The sequence below is a fragment of the Platalea leucorodia genome (assembly GCF_965183815.1).
Source record: "Platalea leucorodia genome assembly, chromosome: 6".
Classification (NCBI taxonomy): domain Eukaryota; kingdom Metazoa; phylum Chordata; class Aves; order Pelecaniformes; family Threskiornithidae; genus Platalea; species Platalea leucorodia.
In genome coordinates this window covers 40,777,729-40,802,770 of record NC_138828.1, presented here as the reverse complement: position 1 = coordinate 40,802,770, position 25,042 = coordinate 40,777,729, and the positions used below count along the sequence as shown (strand labels likewise).

General features: G+C 37.1%; 1 protein-coding gene across 2 annotated transcripts in view; it reads right to left on the bottom strand.

The window, feature by feature from the left end:
• RAPGEF2 (Rap guanine nucleotide exchange factor 2) overlaps positions 1-25,042 on the bottom strand; it is a 193,458-nt gene that overhangs the window by 20,094 nt on the left and 148,322 nt on the right. For both annotated transcript variants that reach the window (XM_082316308.1, XM_082316309.1), the window contains exons 8-17: positions 18,925-19,102; positions 17,009-17,145; positions 16,293-16,451; positions 14,447-14,599; positions 13,912-14,076; positions 10,797-10,904; positions 10,503-10,706; positions 10,307-10,415; positions 7,866-8,112; positions 3,327-3,484 (exon numbers count right to left, since the gene is read on the bottom strand). In XM_082316308.1, the coding sequence (XP_082172434.1) occupies positions 3,327-3,484; positions 7,866-8,112; positions 10,307-10,415; positions 10,503-10,706; positions 10,797-10,904; positions 13,912-14,076; positions 14,447-14,599; positions 16,293-16,451; positions 17,009-17,145; positions 18,925-19,102 (1,618 nt within the window). The remainder of the gene's footprint in view (positions 1-3,326; positions 3,485-7,865; positions 8,113-10,306; positions 10,416-10,502; positions 10,707-10,796; positions 10,905-13,911; positions 14,077-14,446; positions 14,600-16,292; positions 16,452-17,008; positions 17,146-18,924; positions 19,103-25,042) is intronic.

The window sequence follows — 25,042 nt, the reverse complement described above, 5'->3', positions numbered from 1 at the left end:
AATCTACAGCCAAAAAAGAATTATTACTAAAAAAAAAAAAAAAATCTGAAAAAACAGCTGCCAGATGAAAACATTCACTTTGATACAACCACAAGCTTTTTTGACAAGACCTGAATGTGCATAACATGTATTCAAGTTACTACAGAAAGATCTATTCAGCAACAGAAATCTTGTGACAAAAGAACAAAAATTAACGTCTTCCCACTGCTGCTGCATGTCTCCAAAATAATCATTTGGAAAACATTAGGATAGATCTCTCTGATATGAGTTGATTTACATGCCACAAAGGCTGTTTAGGCTTAAATATATTAGTTTACAAATTCCATGCAATGAAGCCCATCACTTGTGAGCTCACAGTAGTATTTTTGCAGATTGAGAAGCACTAATACTGAAAAATTTTAGACTTGAGTGATTACTTCCTCAGTTACACATTACGGCTATCAGTACAGGCCAGGTTTTAACCCTTTTTAAGTACTTGAGTCAAATGTACAAATACCTTACAACTAGCAAGCCAATTTTGCCTTTTATCACCAACTCTACATTGACCCATCTTCCTTCAGTAATTAGTTGAGGAGGGATACAGAGCAGTGCCTGAAATAATTTCTATATTTTCTGATATCTTGAGGAAGGTAGATGCCAAAGACACAGCCTTTCAGAGACGCTGTTAAAAACCAGACCGCTTTCTAGATCTTGCTGCCTCTTGCTGTTACAGAAATACTTGCCACTCAAAGAAATGCTATGAAGATGGGAAGCTACTGTAAACAATACCAAGGTGGGAACGCTCCCAAGGAACAAGTGTTTTGTGCAAGGAGAAAATAACCTACTCTGCTGGATCACTGAAGTCAATATGAAGAAATGCAGAGAACAGCGAATAGAAAAGTATCATCTTTGCACTGTATTTTACCATCCAGTGTCTCAGGCTGCATACCTTTCAGAGCTGGTAGCAAAAGCACTACACAGAATGCAGAGAAGTCTCCCAGCAATTGAAATGATTACAGCTATATAGCAATGGTAGCAAGTAATTCAGCACAATGATTTTTAAATAAAAGAGCACTTGAAGAGAATTGTAATCACCCCCCTTCACTCCTTTTCAAAAAAGGAAACTGGAGTGGCAGGCTGAAGAATGCACTGCTATATGACAGGAATCTAGTCCCTTAGAAAGCTGGGGGTGGGGAGTACCAGTGACTGGCAGCTCATCATTACTATATTATTTTGACTTCCAATCGAATAGCAAAGACAGCACAAGAGAAGAGAAATCAAAGTGCTATTGACTTTTTCAACATTTAAAAATAAACCTTAAAAAGTATATTTGAAAAAGCCTGAGCAAATCAGAAGAGAAATTAAAATGACTCCTTGCAGATTTCAAGCTGTTCTCATTTTCTCCTCAAAGACTACCCTTCCAAAACAGCAAGTTGTTTTATTTTCTATCCTGAGGGATATTCCCCAAAGCCTCAAAGGATAGCAGTTCTACCACTTTTCTCTTTCTTCTCCAGTGCATTCAATTTCTTGTAAGCTGTCTCCATCCCCATCTTTAATTTAGTCCAAGGTAATAAAAGGAATTAAAAATGCAGGCTTTAATTTTTTTCCAAGTCTTAAAGTATACAGAGGTATAATTCAATTCTTCTATCTACAATGTAACCACCCCTAAAGCCCTTAAGGTATATGTTTTTTATTTCAGTCCCCCTTTCCCCTCCTTCCCACACAGGGAAAAAAATACACCTGCGAATTACTTTAAAAATATTCAGTGTGTGGACATTTGGGCAAATTTTAAGCAAAGAAAAAAAAAGAGCTTTTTTTTTTTTAAATGAGAAAGCCCTAATTACTTAATACCTTTTCTATAAAGATAATGGAAAAGCTGCTATAACGCTGAAGCAATGGTATTACATCATTATTTATCTCCTTTCCTCAAAGCAAAAGGCAAACAGTAGAACATTATTCATTTGTTAAACTTTTCTGAACTCCATCTGTGATTGAAGGATCTTCAGACCTGTAATGGCTTTTCTTCTCAATTAATGGAGTTTGTTTGAGCTCTGTGAAACAGCGATGCCCACAGCTCTGGAAGTTAGCCAGTCACAGTGCTCAGCATTAGGGGCACATTAATTACCTAGAACCGTCTGGTCTAGGTAAATGGCAAGCTGGAGAATGGAATCTTCACCCATTTATAAAATGCTGATGAAAAAGGCTCTTATTGATAAAGAGTATCTTCAAAGTCTTGGACACCAGTCATTAGATAAAATACAAAAAAATAGCAATCTTCCCACTCTCTCAGGAGCAATCTTAGACACTGGGACAAAAGTCACACACCACCTTCTTGTAGTCTTCTCTAGCCCTAAAGAACCTGAAATGAAGTGATGCTCAATATCACAGCTTCAAGTGCGATGATTGCACCAACTTGGCCAGTATGTAGGCTGATGTTTAAGCACCATCCCTTTAGGTAAGGTTTGAAATCCCTCAGGCTTAGGAGGGCACTGAATTTTCAGTTCTACTTTTGAGAAATACTCTAAAGATTAGACTAAAATAACCAAGTGTCTGCACAGCTGCCATCACCATATCCTCCTCCAGCAGCTACATTTTAATAGCAAAGATTTGGATACTTAACTCAGAGGTTTCCCGCTAAGAACCTTCCTGCAGCCAGATAAGAGCCCAAATCCCAACCCCGCCAGGAGCTCTGGCTAAACCCATAAGATAAGGCTCTCAAGTTTCTCATATTCTCCCCCTTTTTCTCCCTCACTCGCCCCCATGCTTTGTTCCTCTGCTAAATGTGTTCATTTTTTATCTATTTCAGAATGGGATTTTCAATCACTTTATATACAAAGAATTCAGCACACAGTTGCAGGGCAGGGTGACTAACAGGGACCTTTGAAACTCTGTCCCTTACAGATGTAGTACAAGATTATATGTCTGTTCAGAAAAAGACTGAAACACATGTCCCATGTCCCAGTCCAATGCCCTTTTGCTTTACTGTAAGCTAATGATCTACTGTGCTATTTGAAAATACTGCAGTCTTGTAAGACTGATCTATCAGGGCAAATTATAAAATACCAAGCAAAAGTTTTCGCTGGCCAAGAGTATTCAATCACTAAGAGGCACTCTGTATACAACATACTTGAAAAACAGACATCTAATATGTTCAGGTAAAGTATATTGGAGCAAATGTAATAAATCCTAAGACATTAATATGTAGCTAATCTGTGGGTGACAGCATATAGTTCATAAAAACTCACATGCATCTTTAGACTCTGGCAGTCAGGAAAAAAAAAAAAAAAAAAAGAGATCAATGAAAGGAAATTATAAGGTCAAGAGCAGCAACAAAAAAGGATCCTTACCTGGAGTAGTATTGAAATCTAAGATGCGGTGATGAGACTGCAGTAGATCGGGATTACTGGATGACAGGGTTCCGCTGACAGGTAAAGCAGGAGGAATGTGCTTCGTTTGCCTCAGTCCCACAATGCTGTCATCCTGAGACTGGCCAATTCCAATGTCACTGCATCCAGAAAGAAATAAAATCCAGACTTACAGACATTCAGAGCTTGGGCTATACTAGAGGGACGCAGGGACGTCTATATCGCTACCTTTTCACACTTCCAATTGTTAGTACAGTAATCACTATTTAGAAGTTAAAATTCTCCAGACAACAGTGCTTCCTGTCTAGCTTTGTCAACAGCACCCAAATATCCACTCAAAGTGATCAGATTTGCCTGCTCACACTGCCAGAAGATCCTCATGTTCACCACTAAGCTCTGAGGAGCTGCTAGGCTCATTATTTTTTGATGATTTCTCACAGCAGCCAAGATGTTTATTCAAAAGGTGGTACACACATCATCATTCTTGCACCACCCCATCACCCAAACTTTCACTAATAACTACTGTCCCCTCAGTGCTATTTTATAAGGCCTGAATTTCACAGATCTTTTACCCCATCACAGATAGGATTTGCAACTGTACTTTGGGACGTATTGTAGGCATACAAGCTAAGATCTTTCAACAGACAGATAAGAGAGGATCGTTGACATCATCCAATTTCCTACCCTGGATCACCTCTGAGTTTCTCCTCACTGAATGTGACTGAAGTGATGCCAGCTAAAACTTGGAAGGCTAAGGTAAGCATCTGCACTTGGGTGCTATTGGTATCCCCTCCAAAGTGCCTGACAGCTGTAAAGTATTCTGTGATAAAGGTGAAGGATTTTCTCAATTAAATTGTGAAAGGCAGCATCCCAAAGGAGGTCAGTAGTGCTAGATGGATCAGAGACAGAGCTATTATCATATTATAATAGGCACTAATTTGCTTATTGCTTTTGAGTTCATAATCAGCACGTGAAGCAGAACAATTGCTACAGGACATAGAATTGGAGCTAGCCACTGAACTTTTCTATAAATACACAGATGCAAATCCTTAATGACAATAATTAAAAATTTACCTACTATAGGCAATGCCTTTTTAAAAGCCAAGCACACCTAAATCTGTATCTACACATTTAAATAAAGCATAAACCAGAATTTAGATTTCGTTGCAAACCGCTGCAACTCTAAAAAGTCAAGCTACTAAATAAAATGATGCAACACAAATGACCGTTTGTACCCTCATTTGGGGCACTTAAGCTTTTGTCTAGTGTTCTATCCATCCTCAGAAAACCTAAACAGAAGTCATTAAGGGCAGCACAAGCATCCTTTTGTGCTTACCAATGAATTATTTTACCCAGTACACTCTTGTACCACCTCATTAAGTGCTATGAATTGAACAGTACTCTGGGAAGTTAGAATATCATCTCTGGGCATTTAAGACACAATTTTAATTACATGGACACAGCAACTGCTTTTTAGAAGGCAATGCAACTTGAAAAAGGTTAGGGGGTATCTCTGTATGATGTGTTTGGGTTTTCTCATTGTTTTGTTTTTAAAAAAACAAGATAACTTTATTACCAGTTCTTGGATTCTCTCTCAATCATAAGTAAAGCTGAATCTGAACATCTGTATTTTTGTACTTCCACATAAAGCGCAAAATACTGTGACAAGCAGTAATGATCAACTCAGCACACAGCACATTTATGCTAAGCCACAAGCAAGCAAGTTGTTCACTACAACTAAAAGCATTCCCAGCAATTGGGAAAAAGTCTTTCAAGTAGGAACCACTCCACACACACACACACTGGTGGTTCTAAACAGCTATAGAGAGTATTTCATAAATGTGCCAACACCAGTTTTTTCTCTAAATTCAAATCAAATGAAGACAACGTGACCCTCCCCCTTAGATTAATAGTTTCACTTGCATTATGTATTCCTTTTGCGGTTTGTCAGTTTTATATAATCTTATACCTATCCTGTACGTCATGACCGAAGCAGCTTCAGTAAAGTGGATCAACTGACAAATGTTAGGTTTTAAAAAAAGTAAAAGTAATGTTTCTAAAATTCTTCTTGATTCTAAGTATTCATATACTAAATTGAAAACTTTTTACCTTACATTCAGTTTACTCTATTTTTAAAACTTTAATGAGAATCTGAGTGCGTTCTAACTTATGCCAACACGAAATGAACCCCAGAAATTTCAGATACAAATAGCAACACTAGAAAACTCCAGGTCCCATGAAGTTCAACTGCCCCTGCTGTTTGGTAAAATATTCTATTATACCGGTGAAAAGAGATTGCGGTTTTAAAAGAAAGGCATTTCTATTGCTTTCTGTATGCATTTGCCATGCAGGGAGATAGCATTAACTAAGAAATAACTTTCCAGCTGCATGGCAAACAGGGCAGAGGGATAATGGAATGGCAGAGCTGGTCTGAATGCTTCTTCCTTCAAAATACAGTATACTGTGCATCCCACTGCAGGGCTGCAGATAGAGAGAGGGGGGCTGCTTCTTTGTCTGGGATGCTGCACTATGAACCAGGCAGAACTTTGCTAGAGATGGAGGTGGGAGTTGTGTTTAATCCTTATTCGGAGCAACTGAGCCTACAGACCACAGAACTGCTCCGGATTAGAAGAGTAAAGTCTGGATTAGAAGAGTAAAGAAAGCAAAAAGCTCAAGTGGAGGCTGTAGCCAGAAGCACACTTCCAAGAGATGCTTCATAGCTGGCGGAAAGAAGGAGATTTCCCAGTAGATGCAGAGGAAATGGTGCTGTTTGCTCAGTTCGGGAAGTTACTTGACATTATTGGACTAAAAAGCAAGACTGAAGGCATTATCTCTTGCTCAGACTGGTTCATCTTTCATACTGATTTAATGTCTCATGAAGCAGACAAGCTCCCTCTAAGACTGACCTCATTCTAGTTTAAAGATTGGTTTTATCCGGATACATTCTGGAGGCACTGGAGACCTCTGCAGTATTCACATTCAAAAAAAGGTGGACAGTTTCACTCCATAAGCTAGCTGACTCATGAAGTCTTTAAATACCTACTCTAATAAATGAGTAAATCAGCTTTTTCAACCCTCTTGATTTTTGGTGTTTAAAAACATGTGAGACAGGTAAAGTCCCTTAATATATGCAATACCATTAATTATTAGGAAGAGTGAGATAAAAGTTTCTACACGATAGGGGGAAAAAACACAAACAGGAAAGTCTACAGCTACACATCTCTATGCAGAAACTGTGCATACACGGAATGTCAACAGGCTTTGCAGACAAATTGCTATATATAACACACAAAGTAAAGCTAGCAAAAGGAAAAGAAAATAGGTCAAGTGTACTGTTTTTCTGAGTCTTACCCAAAGAGGTCCCTGCACAGAAAAAGTGCAAAAATGAAAGGAATCAAAGAAGGAAAAAAAAAAAAAAAAAAAAGCCAACAAGAAAATTTTATGCAAAAGCTGCAAACAATGGTGAACAATGCAAAAAATCACACCTAATAGTATGCACGGCTCATCAGAGGAACAAACATACAAGACTAGTGAAATAAAAGACAAGCAACTTAAAAAGAGGATTTACAGATTCTCTGCTACTGAAATGTATCTGCATCAATTTAAGAAATATCCATTATTTGGATATAGTAATTTATTTTCATTTAACCTTTACATTACTAACATTCTATTTATAATGTTTCAAAACAGTATTCATTTAGTAGGAAATACCTAACATTAGTCAAGCAAACTTTTTTTTTTTTTTTAAAGAGCAGGAAAAAATCCTAAATTTCCAGCACAAGTGTCTTTTTCATGAATTTACATAGAATAGCTTTGTTCCTCAGTGGGACACAGAAAAGAAAAATGCGAGAGAAAACACTGATTACACACCAACTACCCTCTATAATTCATTTTTCCCATCAATGCCATCTGTCTTGGCCAAGAACCAGGTTCCCATAAAATCATATAAAACTCATTCTTCTATTGTTTCCAACAATCCTTATCAGAACTCTATTTCTAAAATGTGTTCATAGAATAAAAGATGTCAGATACCATATTTAGCTTTCATTAAAAAAACCACTCAATTCTATCAAAGAACCCAAGTTAAAATTTTAACCCCAGTCTCCCTTACGGCAGTACACAGAAATTCTTACAGACCAGTGGAATGTGGATAAATTGAAATCATTCCTCCTATCAACCATTTTCAAGCAGACCTGCTTGCAGAATTATTCTGAAATTAATTGCCTGGGATGCTTCCAGTTAACAGTCCTCTTAAAAGAAAACAGTAAATGACATGAAAAAGTATTTGTGCCATCACTTTATCTATAAGAAGTAAAATACGTCCATATTGATGTCAGGAGCTGCACCGTTAGTAGTCTATGATCATTCAAATATTCAGACTAGTACTTTCTAGTATAGTTTTTCAGATATAAGCATTGTTTGCATTAATAAATAAAAAAGTATCATGACAAATTGTAAGTATCATGAGAAATTATTAAAGTTTAACACAAAGCAAATATTTAAGAGGAAATAAAAACTCACTTGTATGGTTTCTGAGGCAGAATACTGATTCGAGTCTTGTCAAGTATCTTCTTTAATTTATTTCTTCCCCCAACTGTGTTGGCTTTGCTTTTCTTATTTACTTTTTCTAATCCTATTACCTGCTCCACATCAACAGCAAGGTCTGGGATCGAATAACGACTTGCCTTTTTAATATCACCAATTTTAGGCAGGTGGGGAGCACCATTTCTTTTTTCTTCTGACAACCGTGTTAAGAGTTCTTTAAAAACTGCACAAGACAGGAAAAGGGAGGAAAGAAAAAGAACAAAAATGTAAAAGAAAGCTCTGTGCACCAGACCAGTTTAATATAAACCATTACAAAAAAAATTATTAGGATAGTCTGTCAAATTCAAGTATTAAATGAATTTAGATATAAGACTTCAAAATTTTTTTAATTTTTAAAAAGGATATTAATTTTCTGTAGTATGAATCAGAAAATCAGTAAATTGGCCTAGCTCACAGCAGAAATACACTCGATGACCACATGGTTGCACAGACGGTGTCAACAGAAGGACTTCGACTTTTCAAGCTAAGGACACAGGCTTCTGCAGAATAGCAGCATACATAAAAAGAGCTCACTAGACAAAAATGAGACAGGAAAACTGACAACTGGGAAGGAAGGTTTTGAACAGATAGCCAGCAACAAAAGCTCTCAGATGGACAAGAAATTATTAGCAACAGGATCAAAAAATCAGAGGGAAAACTGCAACAAAGCCATACGGAAAATATAAGAAAGTATGAGACTACTGAGACACCTTCAATGTTTGACACAGCTGTTGGATCCATCTGCCAGATATACAAAAAAACCTCTCAGACTCCCGCAGCTCCCTAGCAAAGAGTCATCTCTGAGGCAGAAATACCTGATGAATTTGTGAACTAGTTCGACTGTAACTTTTAGCTTCACAAAAATGTTAATACATTTAAATAAATCATAACAAAACCGATCTGGAGATCAAGTCACATATTCTGAGTGTGAGAGGAAGTCTCTGTGTATAAATGGAAAAAATCATCCGATAGAGTTGATTTGTAATAATAAATGAAAACTGATAATTCAAACCAAGGACTTGTAGAAAAAGTGGAACAAAGGGCAACCAGCTAAGGATGAGTATTAGGGGCTAGGTTTTACTGTTATGTATTAATTTTGTCCTTAATATTCATCCTTATCTCCAGAGGTACACAACAACTCATCAAGAAACTTCGAAAGCTTCAAACAAGACACACAAAGAAAAGTGGAGGAGAGTAATCCAAGCCAATAACTGTACTGTCGAATAGGAGCTGGAGGCTGGAGAGACGAATTAGATACAAATAAGAAGATGCTGTTAAAAAAAAGGAAACTCTCCTTTTGGGATTTGTTGATAAGGAATACTGCATGCAATACACAAAGTAACTGTTCTGAGACTCTACTGTGATGTGATTTCAGTATTTGCAGTGGAGCAACAAGATTAAAAAGTTAGAAAAAACAGAACTTCTGAAGACATGAAGAAATCGGGTTTAATCTTAAACATACTAAAGCAACACATGAGATCCAAAAACCTAGTGTGGGAAGGATGGTTACACAGAACTTACACATAGAGAAACAAGAACATACTGCTAAACAAGCATATACAGATATATTAAGAAACGCCTTAATTATTAGAAACAATTGAAATATTAGAATCTTTACTGCAAAGCAAAAAAATCCCCAGGAAACAGATTTGACAAATGACTTTTGGAGATAACCTAAGCATATTTAATCATCAGTTAGTGCAGTGACATCCTGTGGTAATATTCTGCCCTACTTATTTGCAATGAAGAACCTGATCCTGAAAGAGATACTTGGGGAACACAACACTAAATTATATAAATAATTTAAGTATCCAGTGGTAAAAATCAAGCAAAATGCACAAACTATTGACTATTTATGATGCTAATTGAGGTCCTGAGCTGCTTAAAGACTCCTTCATGACTGCTTTAGTACTTGTTAGAGGGAGAAATGAAGAGAATAGATTCAGAGGGTAGCGAGATTGTTTTCACCTAGCCCGCAAGAAAGTTTTTATTAACCTTGTTGCATTCATTGTAGGCATGGACGGAAAAACTATGAGCAAATTCAGCAGACAGATTAGGATCACTGATCAACTGAAATTCCAGAAGAGGCTTCTTTCTTGAGAAAGGACTAAACATTACATGTACAAACACATTTTACAAGTTCGAGCTGAACGGTTGCAATAGTTCCTCTTAATCCAGAAACATGCACTTCTGAGAGTGAAGTCACTTCATGGAAGTCCCTATTCATAAATTTTTCTCTGCAATTATGAACTAAGGTATTTTAGGACCTACAAGCTTCCTTTTTCTGTTCTCCTCAGTACAACTATTAAAAAAAAAATAATTGAAGACTCCATCTAAATTAGAACAGAAATTAGAACAAAAAGTGCACACAAACTTACCAAATAAGTTGGTTTTCACAGTGATAGACAGATGAGTGTTATTTCTAAGGATTTCCATGGCTTTTGACAGCTGAACGTTTTCAAAGTTTTGACCATTCACTTCCAGTATCTAAAAATACAAACAAGCAGTGTCATTTTTGTTTAGCAAAGAGAAGGGAAACAAAAGGGGGAGGGGAGACATTTTAAAATTATATACCTGGTCTCCACGTTTCAAGCCTGCTTCTGTAGCTTTGCTACCAAAATCTACACTGTCAACAAAGATTCCAAATCCCTTTTCTGACCCTCCCAGCAAGATAAAAGGCAAAGGGGCTTCTCGAGATGGCTTTGTTAAGGTTATCAATCTTCGTTTAGCTTTAGCAGCACAAGCAATATTTAACAGCCTCAAATGTCCACCCATTTTCTACAAGAGAAAAGCATAATGAGTTATATATAACAACAGCCTGGGTACTCCCTGCCATCCCAAATTGTCAGAAAAACCCCTCACTCTTACCTCCCTCTCCAAATTGTTCTCAAATTCTTCCAGAAATCGAGTCATAGCAGGATCTCCTTCAAAATCATTGAAGTGATTGTTCACCCACAACAATACTACCCGTGTAACCTGAAAATTAATCAATAATATAAATATTTTCCAGGAGTAGCTAGAACAGCACTAGTGCTAAGTCCTTTAAAAATACTGCTCCTTAAAGCCCCTGTAAATTTGCATTGGAATCCTAAATATTATATATATACACCCAAACCTAACTTTACTAATATGCAATCATGTACCAGGAGGATAGAATGAATTAAGCATTAAAATTGCTTTCACTTGTATAAGCAATTGTATGTTGTATCTCATAAAGAATACTATGAGTTAGAAAATTAACACTGGCTGTATCAAATTTGATTGAGTAGGGAATAGAGCACACAGGTACAAAGCAACGAGTTAGATCCATTTCTGCCTTATAACAACAATTTCCTGTTCATGTACATTTCTAAATCGGCTTAATTCTTCAAGCACATGATCATAAAGCTTCCGATACTGCTTTATATTCGATCTTGAATCTCACAAATCTTTAGATAAGCCACCATTAACTTCATTAGGCATTTACCTGTGTAAAAGAGCTATTGTATTTTAGAGAGGCAGGAAAAAGGAGCTATTGTGAGAAGGAGGAAAGAGGTTTTAACAGCAAATACATGCAATTCTTTTCCTTAGAGTTAATCTTTCAGTTTACTACTCTTCCTTTCTCTCCATTTCTACTCCCCCAAAGCAACTATGATTATCAAGTTCAGAAAGATCTTAGCTGGTATTTTACAGTTAGGAAAAAACCCTAAAGGAATACTATCAATTAATATTACTGAAGGTAAAGCCACAAAATAAGAGCTTCATTTTTTAAAATGATATGCTTCCACTATAAAATTTTATCTTAGTATGTGACTTGACCTGGAACATCAGCAGCACTCGTCCTGACAAAATAAAAGGGAGTTTTGATGTCTTAAATTAATATTGATTCACGCTATTTTTAAAAAGCTCCTGAATCCAAAACGGTTGTGCCACTCCAAGTTATCTCTAAAAATACAGCTGCATTTCTTCTGTTATGCTGGGAAAGTAAATTAGTAGGGGAAAACCTCTAAACATTTCAAAAACTAGAGCTCAAGAACAAAGTCTCATACAAATTTTAATCAGCTAACCCCTGTCCAGTCTTTGTGTCTGCACAAAATCTAAACCTCTGCAGCCTCTTATGCTAAAGGTCTGACACCAGGCATCCAAAACCAAACCCTGACACCCTCATATACAGTTTCCAAGTAGTTTGCCTTTTACCCCAGAAAAGCAAGTGAATTCAGAATTGCCAAAATTAATGACCAAACTAATCAAGTACTTCAGAACTCCTCAAGATTTCAGATTTCTAACAGGAGGCAACTGCACAACACTATGTGCTGCAGCCACAGGGATGTAGGTTAGGGGTAGCATTTCTGACATATTTGAGATTTCTCCACCTTTGAAATGGAAGATGAACTTCCTTTCTGTTAAACATCTGTGGTGTTCTTCATTAATGTAGATGACATTGGAAGATCCAGACAATGTCTGGTTAAATTTAGGCTAATGGCGGATTTTTAAAATTGGCTGGGAAGTTGCAAGCCATACCACGTAATGTATTTTAAATCACTGCAGTGATAGCTTCAATATTAATGCTGCTTTCAAAGTTGGGACTTACTAACTTACACCCAAACGGCACTGCACTGGAAGGGCTGAATGGTGACTTCCAGAGGAATGCCATTAGTTGTGTCTCAACCAGAACAGCATTAAAAGAGGATTAAAGCTGTAAAGTCAAGTACCATGCTGCTGGGCAAAATTATCAGTAAGGCTGCATCTCAAATGTCCCACCCTGATTACTACTGAGTACTGATCATCCTCAGGAAGTTCTACTCCCCCGTTTCCCTCTCCTCACTGCCTATCAGCCCCTACAAAACAGCCAAAATCTTCCAGAATCCTTGTTCCCCACTTGCTTATCTCCACTTATCCCAAGCTGTTCTCTGACTCTTGCCTTTCTGTCAGTGCTACTGGATGTCAGAAAGGGTTGGTTATTGAGACGGCAGAACAAAGACCAGCTCTGTTTTCAGACCTGATACCAGCAACTGTGCCGGCTCACGCTTTTACAGAGGCTGAGGGGATTATCCACTGGAGGACAAGAAAACCAGGTTTAAAGATGAACTCCAATATTATGGCTCTGAAGCTGTAACAAGCCTATGCTAAACAATGATTAGCTGCAAAGCCTATCCTCTCTGCCAAATACAAGATCCTTCCTCCAAGGCACAGATATACTAGCATTCCTAGAGGAAATACCCAGGTTTAAAAAAAAGTTGAAAACTAAATTTCTCTTTAACCTTATAGATATAATTCCCTTGGTTTCAAATTTGAAAAAAAATCTGGAAATTTTTACTGTTTTTTTTTTTACACATGACAGAGTTGCATACAAGTGAAAATAAAGCACTACAGTGTGAAGCACAGTAAGGCCTCAACAGACAGTGTGCCAAAACTGGATATACAGGGCCTTATTCTTCCATTATGGCAGTTTTGTTTAGGGAAGAGGATATTTGATTGCTTTCTTGTGTTTGGGTTGGTTTGCGGTTTTTTTTAATGCTATGTAAGGCTCAACAGATTCTTAACAATGGCTATATTTTCTAGTCTCTTTATATAAAAATAAATTATCACAAAATGTTTGCCAAGTTGTGTTAACTAGTATTATGTAATTGGAAAACATAAAACTTAGTTATATGCTCAAATTTCAAGACACAATAGAATTCTATTGAATTACGTTAAATAAAAATACTGATTATTGGAAAAAAGCTTTCCCTGTACTTGCAAGCAACTAAGTTATGTTGTAAAAACACAGCAAAGTAAAACATGGCTAATTTACGTTGCCTGAGCATATTAATACTTAAATAAACTACAATAAAATAAAGAAAAAACATTTACTTAGTTTTATCCATACATTCTGCCATTAAAATATGTCACCAGCTATTTGTGTCTTGTTCAGTTTAGTCATTCTCTCTAAAACACATTTTATTTTTAACAGCTAATATTTCAATGCAAATGGTAACAGGTATGTAATTCAGGGGCTTTCAACCTTATCCCTGAGGCTGGGGTCATTGAACCACTCCAACAACTTCTTGCCCACTTCCATTGGGCTGGAAAGAAAGGTCCGATACGTCAACAGGAAGTCTTCTATAAATGTTGGGTCTACTACAGAGTGCTCTTCCACCAAATGCATTGTTAACCTTTCAGATGTTCCCTATTGAAAAAAAAAAAAAAAAAGTCTTAGTTATTAAAACCAATTTTCAATAAATGCCAATTTGTTTCCTTGTAACATACTGAAGATGCATTACACTAGAAAGAATGCTGGCATCTATTGACTGATGAGCTAAGCAAACATAGCAGCTTAACCACTGTGATAACAAATGTAAAAAATTTATGTAATCGATTTCTATAGAAATCAGTTATCAAGGTGCATAATTATAAAGAGAAAAACTGGAAATGTTAACTGTCTATTTTCAAATATATATTTTTATAATATATCTCTCAACTAATCTGGACCTAACTTGCCAAGTTAAGAAGTTTACAGAACACAGACTTTCACAAGACACTCCCTCTTTTGCTTTTACCTTGATGACAATGTGACCTTTTCTTGTTCCAGTGCGATCAAGCTCCCTGTGCTCCTTCACCATCACAATCTCCCCTTCCTCTTCTACCTTCTGCATGTTCTTTTCCACTTGATTGAGGATGCGGCAATAATCTTGCTGGGCTATACAAACAAACTGGAAAGAATCATCGCGCACCAGTATTAAAAGGTAAAATCTTCAGAAAAGCATTTAGACTTAAGATGCAAGTACTCTATTAATAGAAAAGATAAAGTAGTTTCTCAACCTGCAGTGAGCCAAATTTGTCTCTCCAGCAGTTTAGCTGTAGTAAGCAGATGAATACACAAGCACAGTACTTCCACTACAATCTTGCAGTTAGAGGAGACCAAGATTCAGCAGAGCAAAATGATTTAGCATTATCAGCCATTTTTCTTTAGCTGCTTTGACCTCCCCTGTGCTGGAGCTGAAGCTCAGTATCCTAGCTGGTATTTTTTCTCCCATGCAAGCTTTCGTGTGGTATTTAGAAAGGTTAAGAGACTGAAAGGAAAAAACTAGCTTTTGGGTTTTGTGCCTACTGTTACTGTAAATTATTAATAATAGCTATGAAAAATGAAAATTAAGTCAATCATTAAGAAAACTAACATTTATTCAATTACATGAGTGCAGGTACACAGAAACAAATTACTTCTGGATTAAAGCATACAGCAGGAAAAAATATTTTCTTCAGGCATCTGCTCAGCCAAGAATAAGTGCAAGAATAAATACCTGAAGAATATTCCTAGCATCTACACCATGCAAATATAATAAAGACCACCCACTACAACTTAGGAAATAAAAAATACTGTATACACTATGAATTGTCTTCTATAACTTGCTAAAAGTTTTATACCTTTGTCTCTTCTTTGGGGCAAATACTCAACTGTCATCTTATATGAATTTGCGTATTTAACTGAAAGGAAATTATCGATAGTGTTTCTTCTGATTGAAAAGTTGATAAATGATCATGTACGTACTTAGGGTAAAAGCATGAGATTCACAGAGAGAGTATTTTCTCCTGCATTCTTCATAATTCATTTACACACCTTTTCTACTTCCAGCAGCTAGTAGTAGCTGAAACAGAACTCGCACAGTTTGGATTTGTTCAAAAACATTATCCTAACAAGATACCATTTAAGCACTTTTTGGAAGTTAGATGGGCAAACTAAACCAGGTGACTACATTAACACACATTTACAGCCATTTCATATGGCATCTACTGGAAGCTAATTAGCCATCAGGACCAAGCAAAATGCTTAATTCACCCAGGGTTTGGCTATTATCTTCTGGATGGGAATAAATAAATCGTAACCACATATCCGGATCAGGCTAGTAGTTTTATGCTACAAGAAGCATTCCTTAAATCTGACTACTTGTGTTACAGCGAACATCAAGGCATTTTCCTTGAAAGGCCGGATTGGCTGAAACTAGATTTTCTACTCAAACTATGGGACAGAGAGCTTGTATTACTTCAAGATTCAGTAGCTGAGTTGAGTAAGGAAGAACGGCTATTGCCTGTAGAATTAAAAGAGCCTGTAATGGCTAATAGACCTTGAGATCCTAAGGGAAAGTTTGAAGCAATGGATATATGCAACAGGCTGGTGGACCTCAAGTTCTGGAGAAAGCACGTAGATAAATCTCTTAATCCAAAATGATGAAGAGAATTCAATTTCCCAGACTGTGGGTATGCAGGAGCCATATTTCACAACTACTGTGCAGGGTTACACGCTGGATATTTTACATATATTCAGTTTAAAATAAAACTGTCTGGCTATTGAGTTGCATTACGCCTATATGTACATGATTTTGCGTGTATTACAGTCTGAGACACTACCTGGCAGTCATCCACTTTGGTTCTCATCACTCCTTTCATATATTCCTTTTCCATGGTAGGGGAAACACCAAAACTGTTCCCCATGCAGAGTATCTCTGTTCTTCCATCAGGGTACGTCACCTCCACAGAGCCATTCAAAATGACTGACCAGGAATCCAGCTACGAATCAAATGTTGCAGGATACGTGAAGACTGAATCACTTAACATTATAATATCATACTATATAGATACAACCCTCACCATTTTTCCAAAGGAAAAGTTATTTTTTAGCACCTATTAAAAATATTTATAAGCTAGTTTACCTTAAATGTGCAGCTATTTCCAGCTCAAGAAAACTGGAATCCTATGTTTAACTATAATGTTTAAAGTTTATGTAAGACTAAGAAAAAAAATTTTAAAAAATGAAAAAAAAGAAAAATAAAAAAGTTTGTTTTAAAACACCACTTAAACACTGAAATAAACTCCCCAAATCAGCTCCAATAGGCAGGAAGCATTTTGTACATTATGAAGATATTTTCTTATGCTTTTATTGCACAAGAAAAGTTGTGCAAGTGCTTAAACAAAAGCTTTCAAATGAATGCAGAATAAAGAGGCATAATTTACCTGATCAATGTTACTTTTTATTTTTTAATTTTTAAGCAACAAAAGAGGACCTTAACCCTGTGGAATCTGGGATGCCTGGTATAATAGGAGAGTCCAAAGTAACTTCTACTGACCTCTTCCCCATCGTTTAGTACAATAGTTCCTGCTCTCTCCACAACTGCGAACACCATTACAGCACAGAGCTCTCTCCTCACTGACATTGTCATGTTGGCAAAAGCAGGCAATTGATGCATGAATTCCAGTAGTTGTTCTGAAGGAGAAAAAGCCCACTGAGTCATGCATGTCAAAACAACAAAGCACAGCAAAGGCAGTTCTTCAGTAAGATGCCTGAGGCTACTTAAGCTAAAATGCTGCACAATCGTTTCTGTATACTAATAAATCATGTACAGTGGCCTGTTGTAATTACTGAGTATTTTGTAGACACAGACTGGCTGGTCATAACATCAATAGAAGCCCTGCAAAGTAAAAGTCAGTATAATGGAAGAACTGTAATGTAACCAAGAGCTCTGAATACAACCAATGAAATTGTAATACTCCAGCCAGCCAGGGCATTAAGTCCATGAAGACTATGATAGGCCTATATAAAACACAGCAAGACATTAAGAAGGAAATTCCACAAAACTGAGCAAGATCATTGGTAAAACCATCCCTTCCTAGGCTAGGCGTAACAGTAAATTGTACATGATCATCATCTGACTCATTCACAAAGTTCCAGATAGAACAGGATTACTGTCTTAAAGGTGACTACTGCTGCTCTGTCTTCTGTATGCACTGGAGTTGCACTTATACTCCGCTGTGAACTTCTCCCATATTTTTCTTTTTACATTGTTCATAACCACAGAACTCAATTTTTCTTAGTAGTCCTGCTGCGGGATTACATGCCCTAAATACTAGACATTTTTGCATTCAGTTTGATCTAAAAATCCTACTGAAAATAGTCAACAGGACACCATTTTTTTCCTAAATCTTTATTCACTCAGAATCACTGAACGGTTGAGGTTGGAAGGGATCTCTGGAGGTCATCTGGTCAAACCCTCCTGCTCAAGCAGGGCCACTTACAGCCGATTGCCCAGGACCATGTCCAGACGGCTTCTGAATACCTCCAAGGAGGGAGACCTCTCTACCACCTCTCTGGGCAACCTGTGCAGTGCTCGGTCACCCTTACAGTAAAATAAAAGTGTTTCCTGGTCGTCAGACGGAGCATCCTGTGTTTCAGTTTGTGCCCATTGCCTCTAGTCCTGTCACTGGGCACCACTGAGAAGAACCTGGTTCTGTTTTCTTTACACCCTCGCTCCAGGTATTTGTACACATTGATGAGATCCCCCCTGAGACTTCTCTTCTCCAGGCTGAATGGTCCCAGTTCTCTTAGACCTTCCTCATATAAGAGATGCTTCACTCCCTTAATCATCTGATAATCAACCTTAATCTGATAATCAACCTTAATCATCATTTAGTCATACTTTGACAAAAGAAGAAACTTAAAACTCAGCCAGTGAAACTGATTAATTAGAAATTGTAAGAATTTTAATTCTAGTTCTGCTTTGCTTTCAATGCCTGTACATTAACATAGCAAATTAGTTTGATTAGATGCACATTTACGTAAAGGTCTTAATGGCTCCAATGTTTAACATAAATGTGTATCTGGTTAAAAACAGACACGACATAACAACTTAAAATTAAAAAATGTAATGTGATAAGCATCCAGCATTGACATTAATGTTGACTTTGCCAAGGTTCTATCTAACTGTTTGCCAGACACAATGATGTTTATTTCATAAACCAGTTCTGATATCAATTAGAAGTTGGAGATCTAAAGGGCCAGCAACTAATAGTTTTCACCCATATCATGTGTGTTTTCTCTTTCTTTGGCTGTACTCATTCACTGGCTGAATTTACGGCATTTATGAATCACCTTACAGAATAAACACTAAACTTACCAATGATTAAAACCTCAAGCTCAAAAAGTAATTTTTTTTTTTTGGTGAAGGAGAACAAATTTGACAGTATTTTACTACATTGCAATACTTACCAATATCATCATCTGTCCTGTCTATTGGGTCTTTCTCCAAGCAGTCTCTAACAATATCCCTACTCATCAAAGGATCCGATGCCCTTTCAATGTCTTCTTCATCATCATCGTCCTCAGAATCCACTGCTGTCTCCGGCAACCCACTGAGATCCATATCACCAGCCTCACTTTCTGTAGCCTAAATTCATGTACAAACAATTTAAAAAAAAAAAAACAAAACACAAAACAAAACAAAAAAAACATTCAAATGTGTTCTTCAGTGCTACAGTTTTCTAGTTAAATACACAGAAGTGAATTCTGTCACCTAACAGATCACTCAAATTCACTCAGTATTTTTTATATTGCTTTTTTGTTTGCATATTTTTAAAAACAACTAACCATTCATCAACTCAAACCCATTGTTTAAACAGGACTTTTAACACTTGTTTCAATCAGCCACATATAAACATGATTCAACACACATTATTTAATCAGTAGATCTTGGGGGAATTGAAGGCAATTATATTTCAAGGAACAATTTCTTGGAATATTAGCTGATTTTTTTTTTTTTTTTAATAAACAGTTCATTTAAAACAGCTTGCTTCTGTTCCCTCCGCAACTTTATATTTTCAGACACTTCGGAATGCAATGCAATTTTAAGTAGATAGTTTGGGGAAATAAGTACAGCATGAAAACACTACAGGAATTTTGCTATCTCCCAGTAACCTACAACTGTTTTTTTTTTTTTTTTTTACAGTTCAATTCCAGTTGAACATAGTTAAATATGGCTTTCATTTGCTGATAAACAGTATAAGAATTCAAAGAATTTATAGATGCAGAAAAAATGCGAAGTCACTACTTAAACACCACAGATGGACTACACAGAATTAAGCCAAACTTAACCTCCATTAAATTGTATTAAAATGAAGGAAAATATAGACCGTATATAGCCTGAGGTCATTAGTATAGCACCTAAAGGTAAATACATTTCAATGATTCAGTTTTAAGACCAAACACTTAACAAATCCCGCAAACATTTGTCTGTCATGGCTGATAAAGCTGCTTTTTCTCAGAACCTGATTTAATGCCATGGCAGCTGCCAAGGCTCAGCTATGATAATTTTTAAGGAAATGCAAGCTTCTAACGAGCAAGTTTTAAGCCATGGCTTGAGAAATCAAGTTTCACATGCCTTATAGGGATGGTTTGTTTCTGAGAGTCTGGAAGCACACAACGCATTCATGTCTACTTTAAAAATACTACATGGGGCAAACACAGCTACTGAAGCCTATTGATCTGTCTCTCATACTGGTAAAAAAAAAAAAAACAAAAAAAAAACCAAAAAACCAAACCACCCAAAACTAGGTCACCCTCCAAACACAAAGAAGGTAAGACAAATTACGTTGGTATTTTCATAGAATCATCTTCCCTATTCCTGCCTCACTAGCTGCGGCTGACAGCTGTTACCTTAATGCCATTATACACAGCCACCTTATGAGTGGTAGCATATGGCTGGAGACAGATCAGGGCAGCTAGTGTCTTTCTTACATGCTTCTGTCCTACAGCACAACACAAGCTTTGTAACAGGGTCTTGTTAATATAAAAAGCATGATAGCAGCACCTACACAATATTCAAATTATTCTCACTTTGTGTTTTTTTTTTCTGTTTGTTTGGGTTTTTTTGTTTTTTTAAAGAAAAAATGCTGAGTGTTTCTTAAGCAGGATGAAGAAGGACATTAAACTGGCATACAAGCAACTCTCAAAAATGATAGCACTGATAGCAGTATTTTCATTAGCAGTCTTACTGTGCTTAACATGCATGTTCCCTATGATACATTTGAAACAGTTGCTATAATTACTCTTACAAAATAGCCTTCATCAAAAGTGACTGGTGGAAAAATTAGTGACAGTGAGTCAGTAGACACACAGCGTATGACACCAATCTGTCAGAATCAGAAGTCTCCAACAGTGACAATTCCAGTGACAGTGGGACTGACTAATTCACAGTCAATTTTGCAAACCTTCCCATTACTAACAAGCGCCCCTCCTACTCGCCCAGATTAATCTCTCTCAAAAGCACATTAGTAAAATGAATGCAGAACTAAGTCACACAATGCTAACATACATGAGAAAATTCCACATATTGTACAAAATTTCATTATTAAAAGACAAGTTATTTGACTGTCTTAAAACAATAAGACAAAACTGGACAGAAGTTGAAGCTCTATTATGAAGAAAAGTTGATGCTATTTAAAAAAAATTCTCACACTGAAATTAAATGCAACTTTGTATTCAGAAAATACGTTAAAAACACTACTAAAGGCTACAAATATTTCCAGAAGATGATCATCACTTTTTACAGAGCTAATTAAATCTTCTTGACAACTGAAGTTATTGGTAAAACCTGAATGATAAAGCAACTATTTCTAACTTACTAGTTATCAAAAAATACAAACCACTACAACAAAGCAGCTCAGAATTGAATGCAACAATCCACAGAGTAGTATGAAAATTTATTAATTTAACTTAGCACACCTTTAAAAATAAACTTCATCTTTTGAGAAAAAAAATATATATTTTTTCAAGCAACTTTCTGAAAATGTTATGATTACGCAAAAGTTAGCAAAGGAACACAAACATAGCCTTTCCACATAGGCAATATGCATTCATAGTAGTAAAGAATCAAACAACTCATCCCATGAGGACTCCTTCTGTGTATACATGCAAAAAGTTTTGCATGAGTTTTGTTACATTATTAAGAATAATTGGATCTGTGTTCATGTTAAAAGCACACACCAATTTATCTAAAAAACTATTGCAAATAGCTTCTTTAGGCTTACTAGCATCAAGTATGATGTTAAAGATTCAAAGTCCTCTTGCTGACATATTAAACTTCATAACCCACCTACTTCGAGTAATTTTGTACTCCCTCATGTTAGAAAAATCAAGCATGGCCACCCAGGAACCCTGAGTTATGAAGCAATAGCCATGCATTTGTGTAAGACTAAAGGGAAAACCTCAGTGAGCTCCTTTGAGGACAGAGGCTTCCTTATAAACCTCAGCAGCAGAAAATCCAGAATACAAGATGAATACCCTACAGAATTTGTACTGCAGTCAGTCACGAGGCTTAGAGCTTCCCAGGGCATTTAATCAAGGACGAAATACTTTCATAGGTGCATGTTGTCCTTTGTTTCTTGGGTAATAAGAGAAATTAGCTTCACTGAAGTAAATCTAAAGAGATTGCATGTAAGAAAAATGATAGTTGCAGCTTAAAGTACAAAACAGTGTCTCTCCAAAGTCTGAACACCAGTTGCAATGAAAGTTTCCTTCACAGATGAAAAGATGGCATGAAAAGTTTGCTGAAGCTTCAAAGGAAGCACATAGTGACAGCCTAATATTTTATTTGTCACATCACCAACAAGAAAGTCAGGAGTCTTAAGACAGACATTTTCAAGCCTGAGGTGAAGAGTTATTTCACATTTAGTACCTAAGGAGACTTGGCCCATTTTAAGCAGTGTCTATAAAGGCTAATATTGTAGTAATACAAAAATGGTTGTTCCAACTGCTAAGAATCTCCAAGACCAAAGTCACCTCTAGATTTAAGTAATAACAGCTAATTAAACAAATACCATGAAACAACTAGGAAAAGATGCAAAGTAAAGGAGCATTGTGTAAGTTTTCTCAGTTAGCCCCTGTCTCCTTGAGTGATTCTAGGAGGGCGGGGAATAAAAAAGAACTATCATTCTTTCCCCTTAGGTCAAACTGGGCACACTGGGGAAAGGGAACACCCTGTTGGTCCCTTTAGACTGGTATGAGAGGAAACTGATTAAGCCCAGCTCTACCGGTCTTTCAATTTTTGGAGGCATCATGAACATGGACATAATAACAGAGGTGATGGACTACATTAACAGCTAAAGATGACTTCCTTTACTGCCTCATTTCCTTCTCCAACCAATTTCTGGGTATCTGTTGAGAAAAAGATCAGAAGAGGCCAAGGGGGATGTTCGCTTATCCAACAGGTCTATACCTTTACAATCAAGTAACTCTCCCTCCCATATTATGGCTGCTTCATCACACACACCTGCACACACATACCAGCTTTACTATGGCAAAGAAAGTGGGAAGACTTGGAGAACTGCTTACAAGGCTCTGTTTTAGGTGGCCTTCACCGTTTTGTTTTCTACACTGGTTTGGGGAAAAAGCTTCCAGCTGATCTTAACAATATAAAGACAAAAAAGTAGAAAAGCCTTAAAATTAACCGCATTAACGACTGATTTCTTAGTATTTTAAAGAGAATATTTTAGCCTAGACGTTTTTTATTTTAACCACTTTCTTTAAGAGACAGTACGAAAAAAAAAAGCAGCATCATTTTGAATAATAAAACACCTTTGTGACTAATGTCACCACCTAAACCGACAATCCAAAATCTCCAAACGTACAAGAGAAAAATACTGGGGGGGAGGCAGGGAACCAACACGAAAAAAGCATAGAAGACACTTGTTGTGCAAGCCAGAAATATATTCATTGTCTGCTGCAGTCCTTCAAGTCCACGAAGCTAACAAAGAAAGCAGCTAAGCTCAGCTCAAGAAAACTACCCCCACCTTATTTTTCAAACATTGGAGTTTAAGGGCTAAAAAATAAACTAAAACATGAAATTAAGAATGTTTATTAGTGAAAACATTCAATTTTTACTTCATATTTTGTAAGCTGATACTGATACAAAACACCAAGAACACTGGCACTACACCTCTCGTGAAATCACTTGCAAAAGTTCCATTAGCTTGAAAGATTTCCTCCTGTCATTATATAGGCACATTGGATCCAGCTTTTCCACAGAGAGAAAACATGGCTGGTGCTTTGTTTTACATTAGGCTTCAACTCACTGGGCAAAAGTTTACAGTATAAATAAATTGCTATGACATTCAATCCATGTAATTATAATATGTATTTGTTTGTTAAAGAATTATCATATATATAACAATCAATTATAGCTATTACATGCACACAAATCATACATAAATCTAAGGCAGTAAAATTATTTTTTCATGCTCTACCAACATGAGCGCAAATGGCTTGAAATACATTAAAACTCCTTCAATCTAAGATTTTTACTGCTCTCTCTCTTCATATTTATTCTTTCATTATCTACTACAAAATTTACAGCCAGCAGCCCACATCTGTCACCAGAGTCAGCCTGAGCACTATTCCTCCCTAGAGAAGGAAAATGTAATAATCCAGACAACGCACAGCAGGAAGAGCGTCCTCCCCTATCGCCAACTAACTGCCATTTTTTTCAAAACGAAGGAACATTTGCTGAGACCACAGGCACACAGAACGACAACTCTGAAAGTTACTCCTACGCTATTAATTGCAGAATAGATTAGAGGACCCAAACTCACCAAGAGTGATACGGTACTGCACAGGACTTAGCCGAAACTGCGGGGGGGAGTTCAGTAGGACCTAGTTTACCTGAGCCGTTTCAGACGTCCTTGCATTACCCAGAGCCCTGCACCGCAGAGGCTGATACAGTCAGAAAGATTGACAATCTTAAGGTAAAACCTCTTTATTTTGCTTACAGCAGCTTCGGGGCAGGCTGCATGGACTTTCTGGTTTGAGAGAGAAAGGTTTGGGCTCTCTCAGGAAGACTTTCTGGAAGGTGGACCTTTTTTCTAGGAGTTACTGTATCAGACTCGTGAGAAAACAAAGTTGACATCTTGAAAATTTCCAAGCAATACACACATCCTGGGAGGGTCTCGGAAAGGATGTTCCCGGTTTCCTGTACTGCCGGAGTACGCGGGCAGACATCAGCGGGCACGCAGGGCCGGCAGGAAGCCACCGGGCCGAGGACAGGATAAGGCAAAGAAAGGCTGGCAAAGGAAGGAGCTGAGCCAACACAACAACGCCTTCCCAAAACAGAGAGGGGGAATGACACGCCTTCACAGGCTTAAACCTCCTTGCTCTCAACCCGGGATCATCATCTGGTAATATACGAGACAGGTATAAGAAGCATTTAGGAGCATATAGGAACAGGTATATGCTTCCATACAGGAAGCATTAACTAAGCATGAGAAACAGGAGTGAGCAGTCACACATGAGAAGCAGCGGTGAACGGTTTACTTTGCCAAATCAACACAAGTATTGT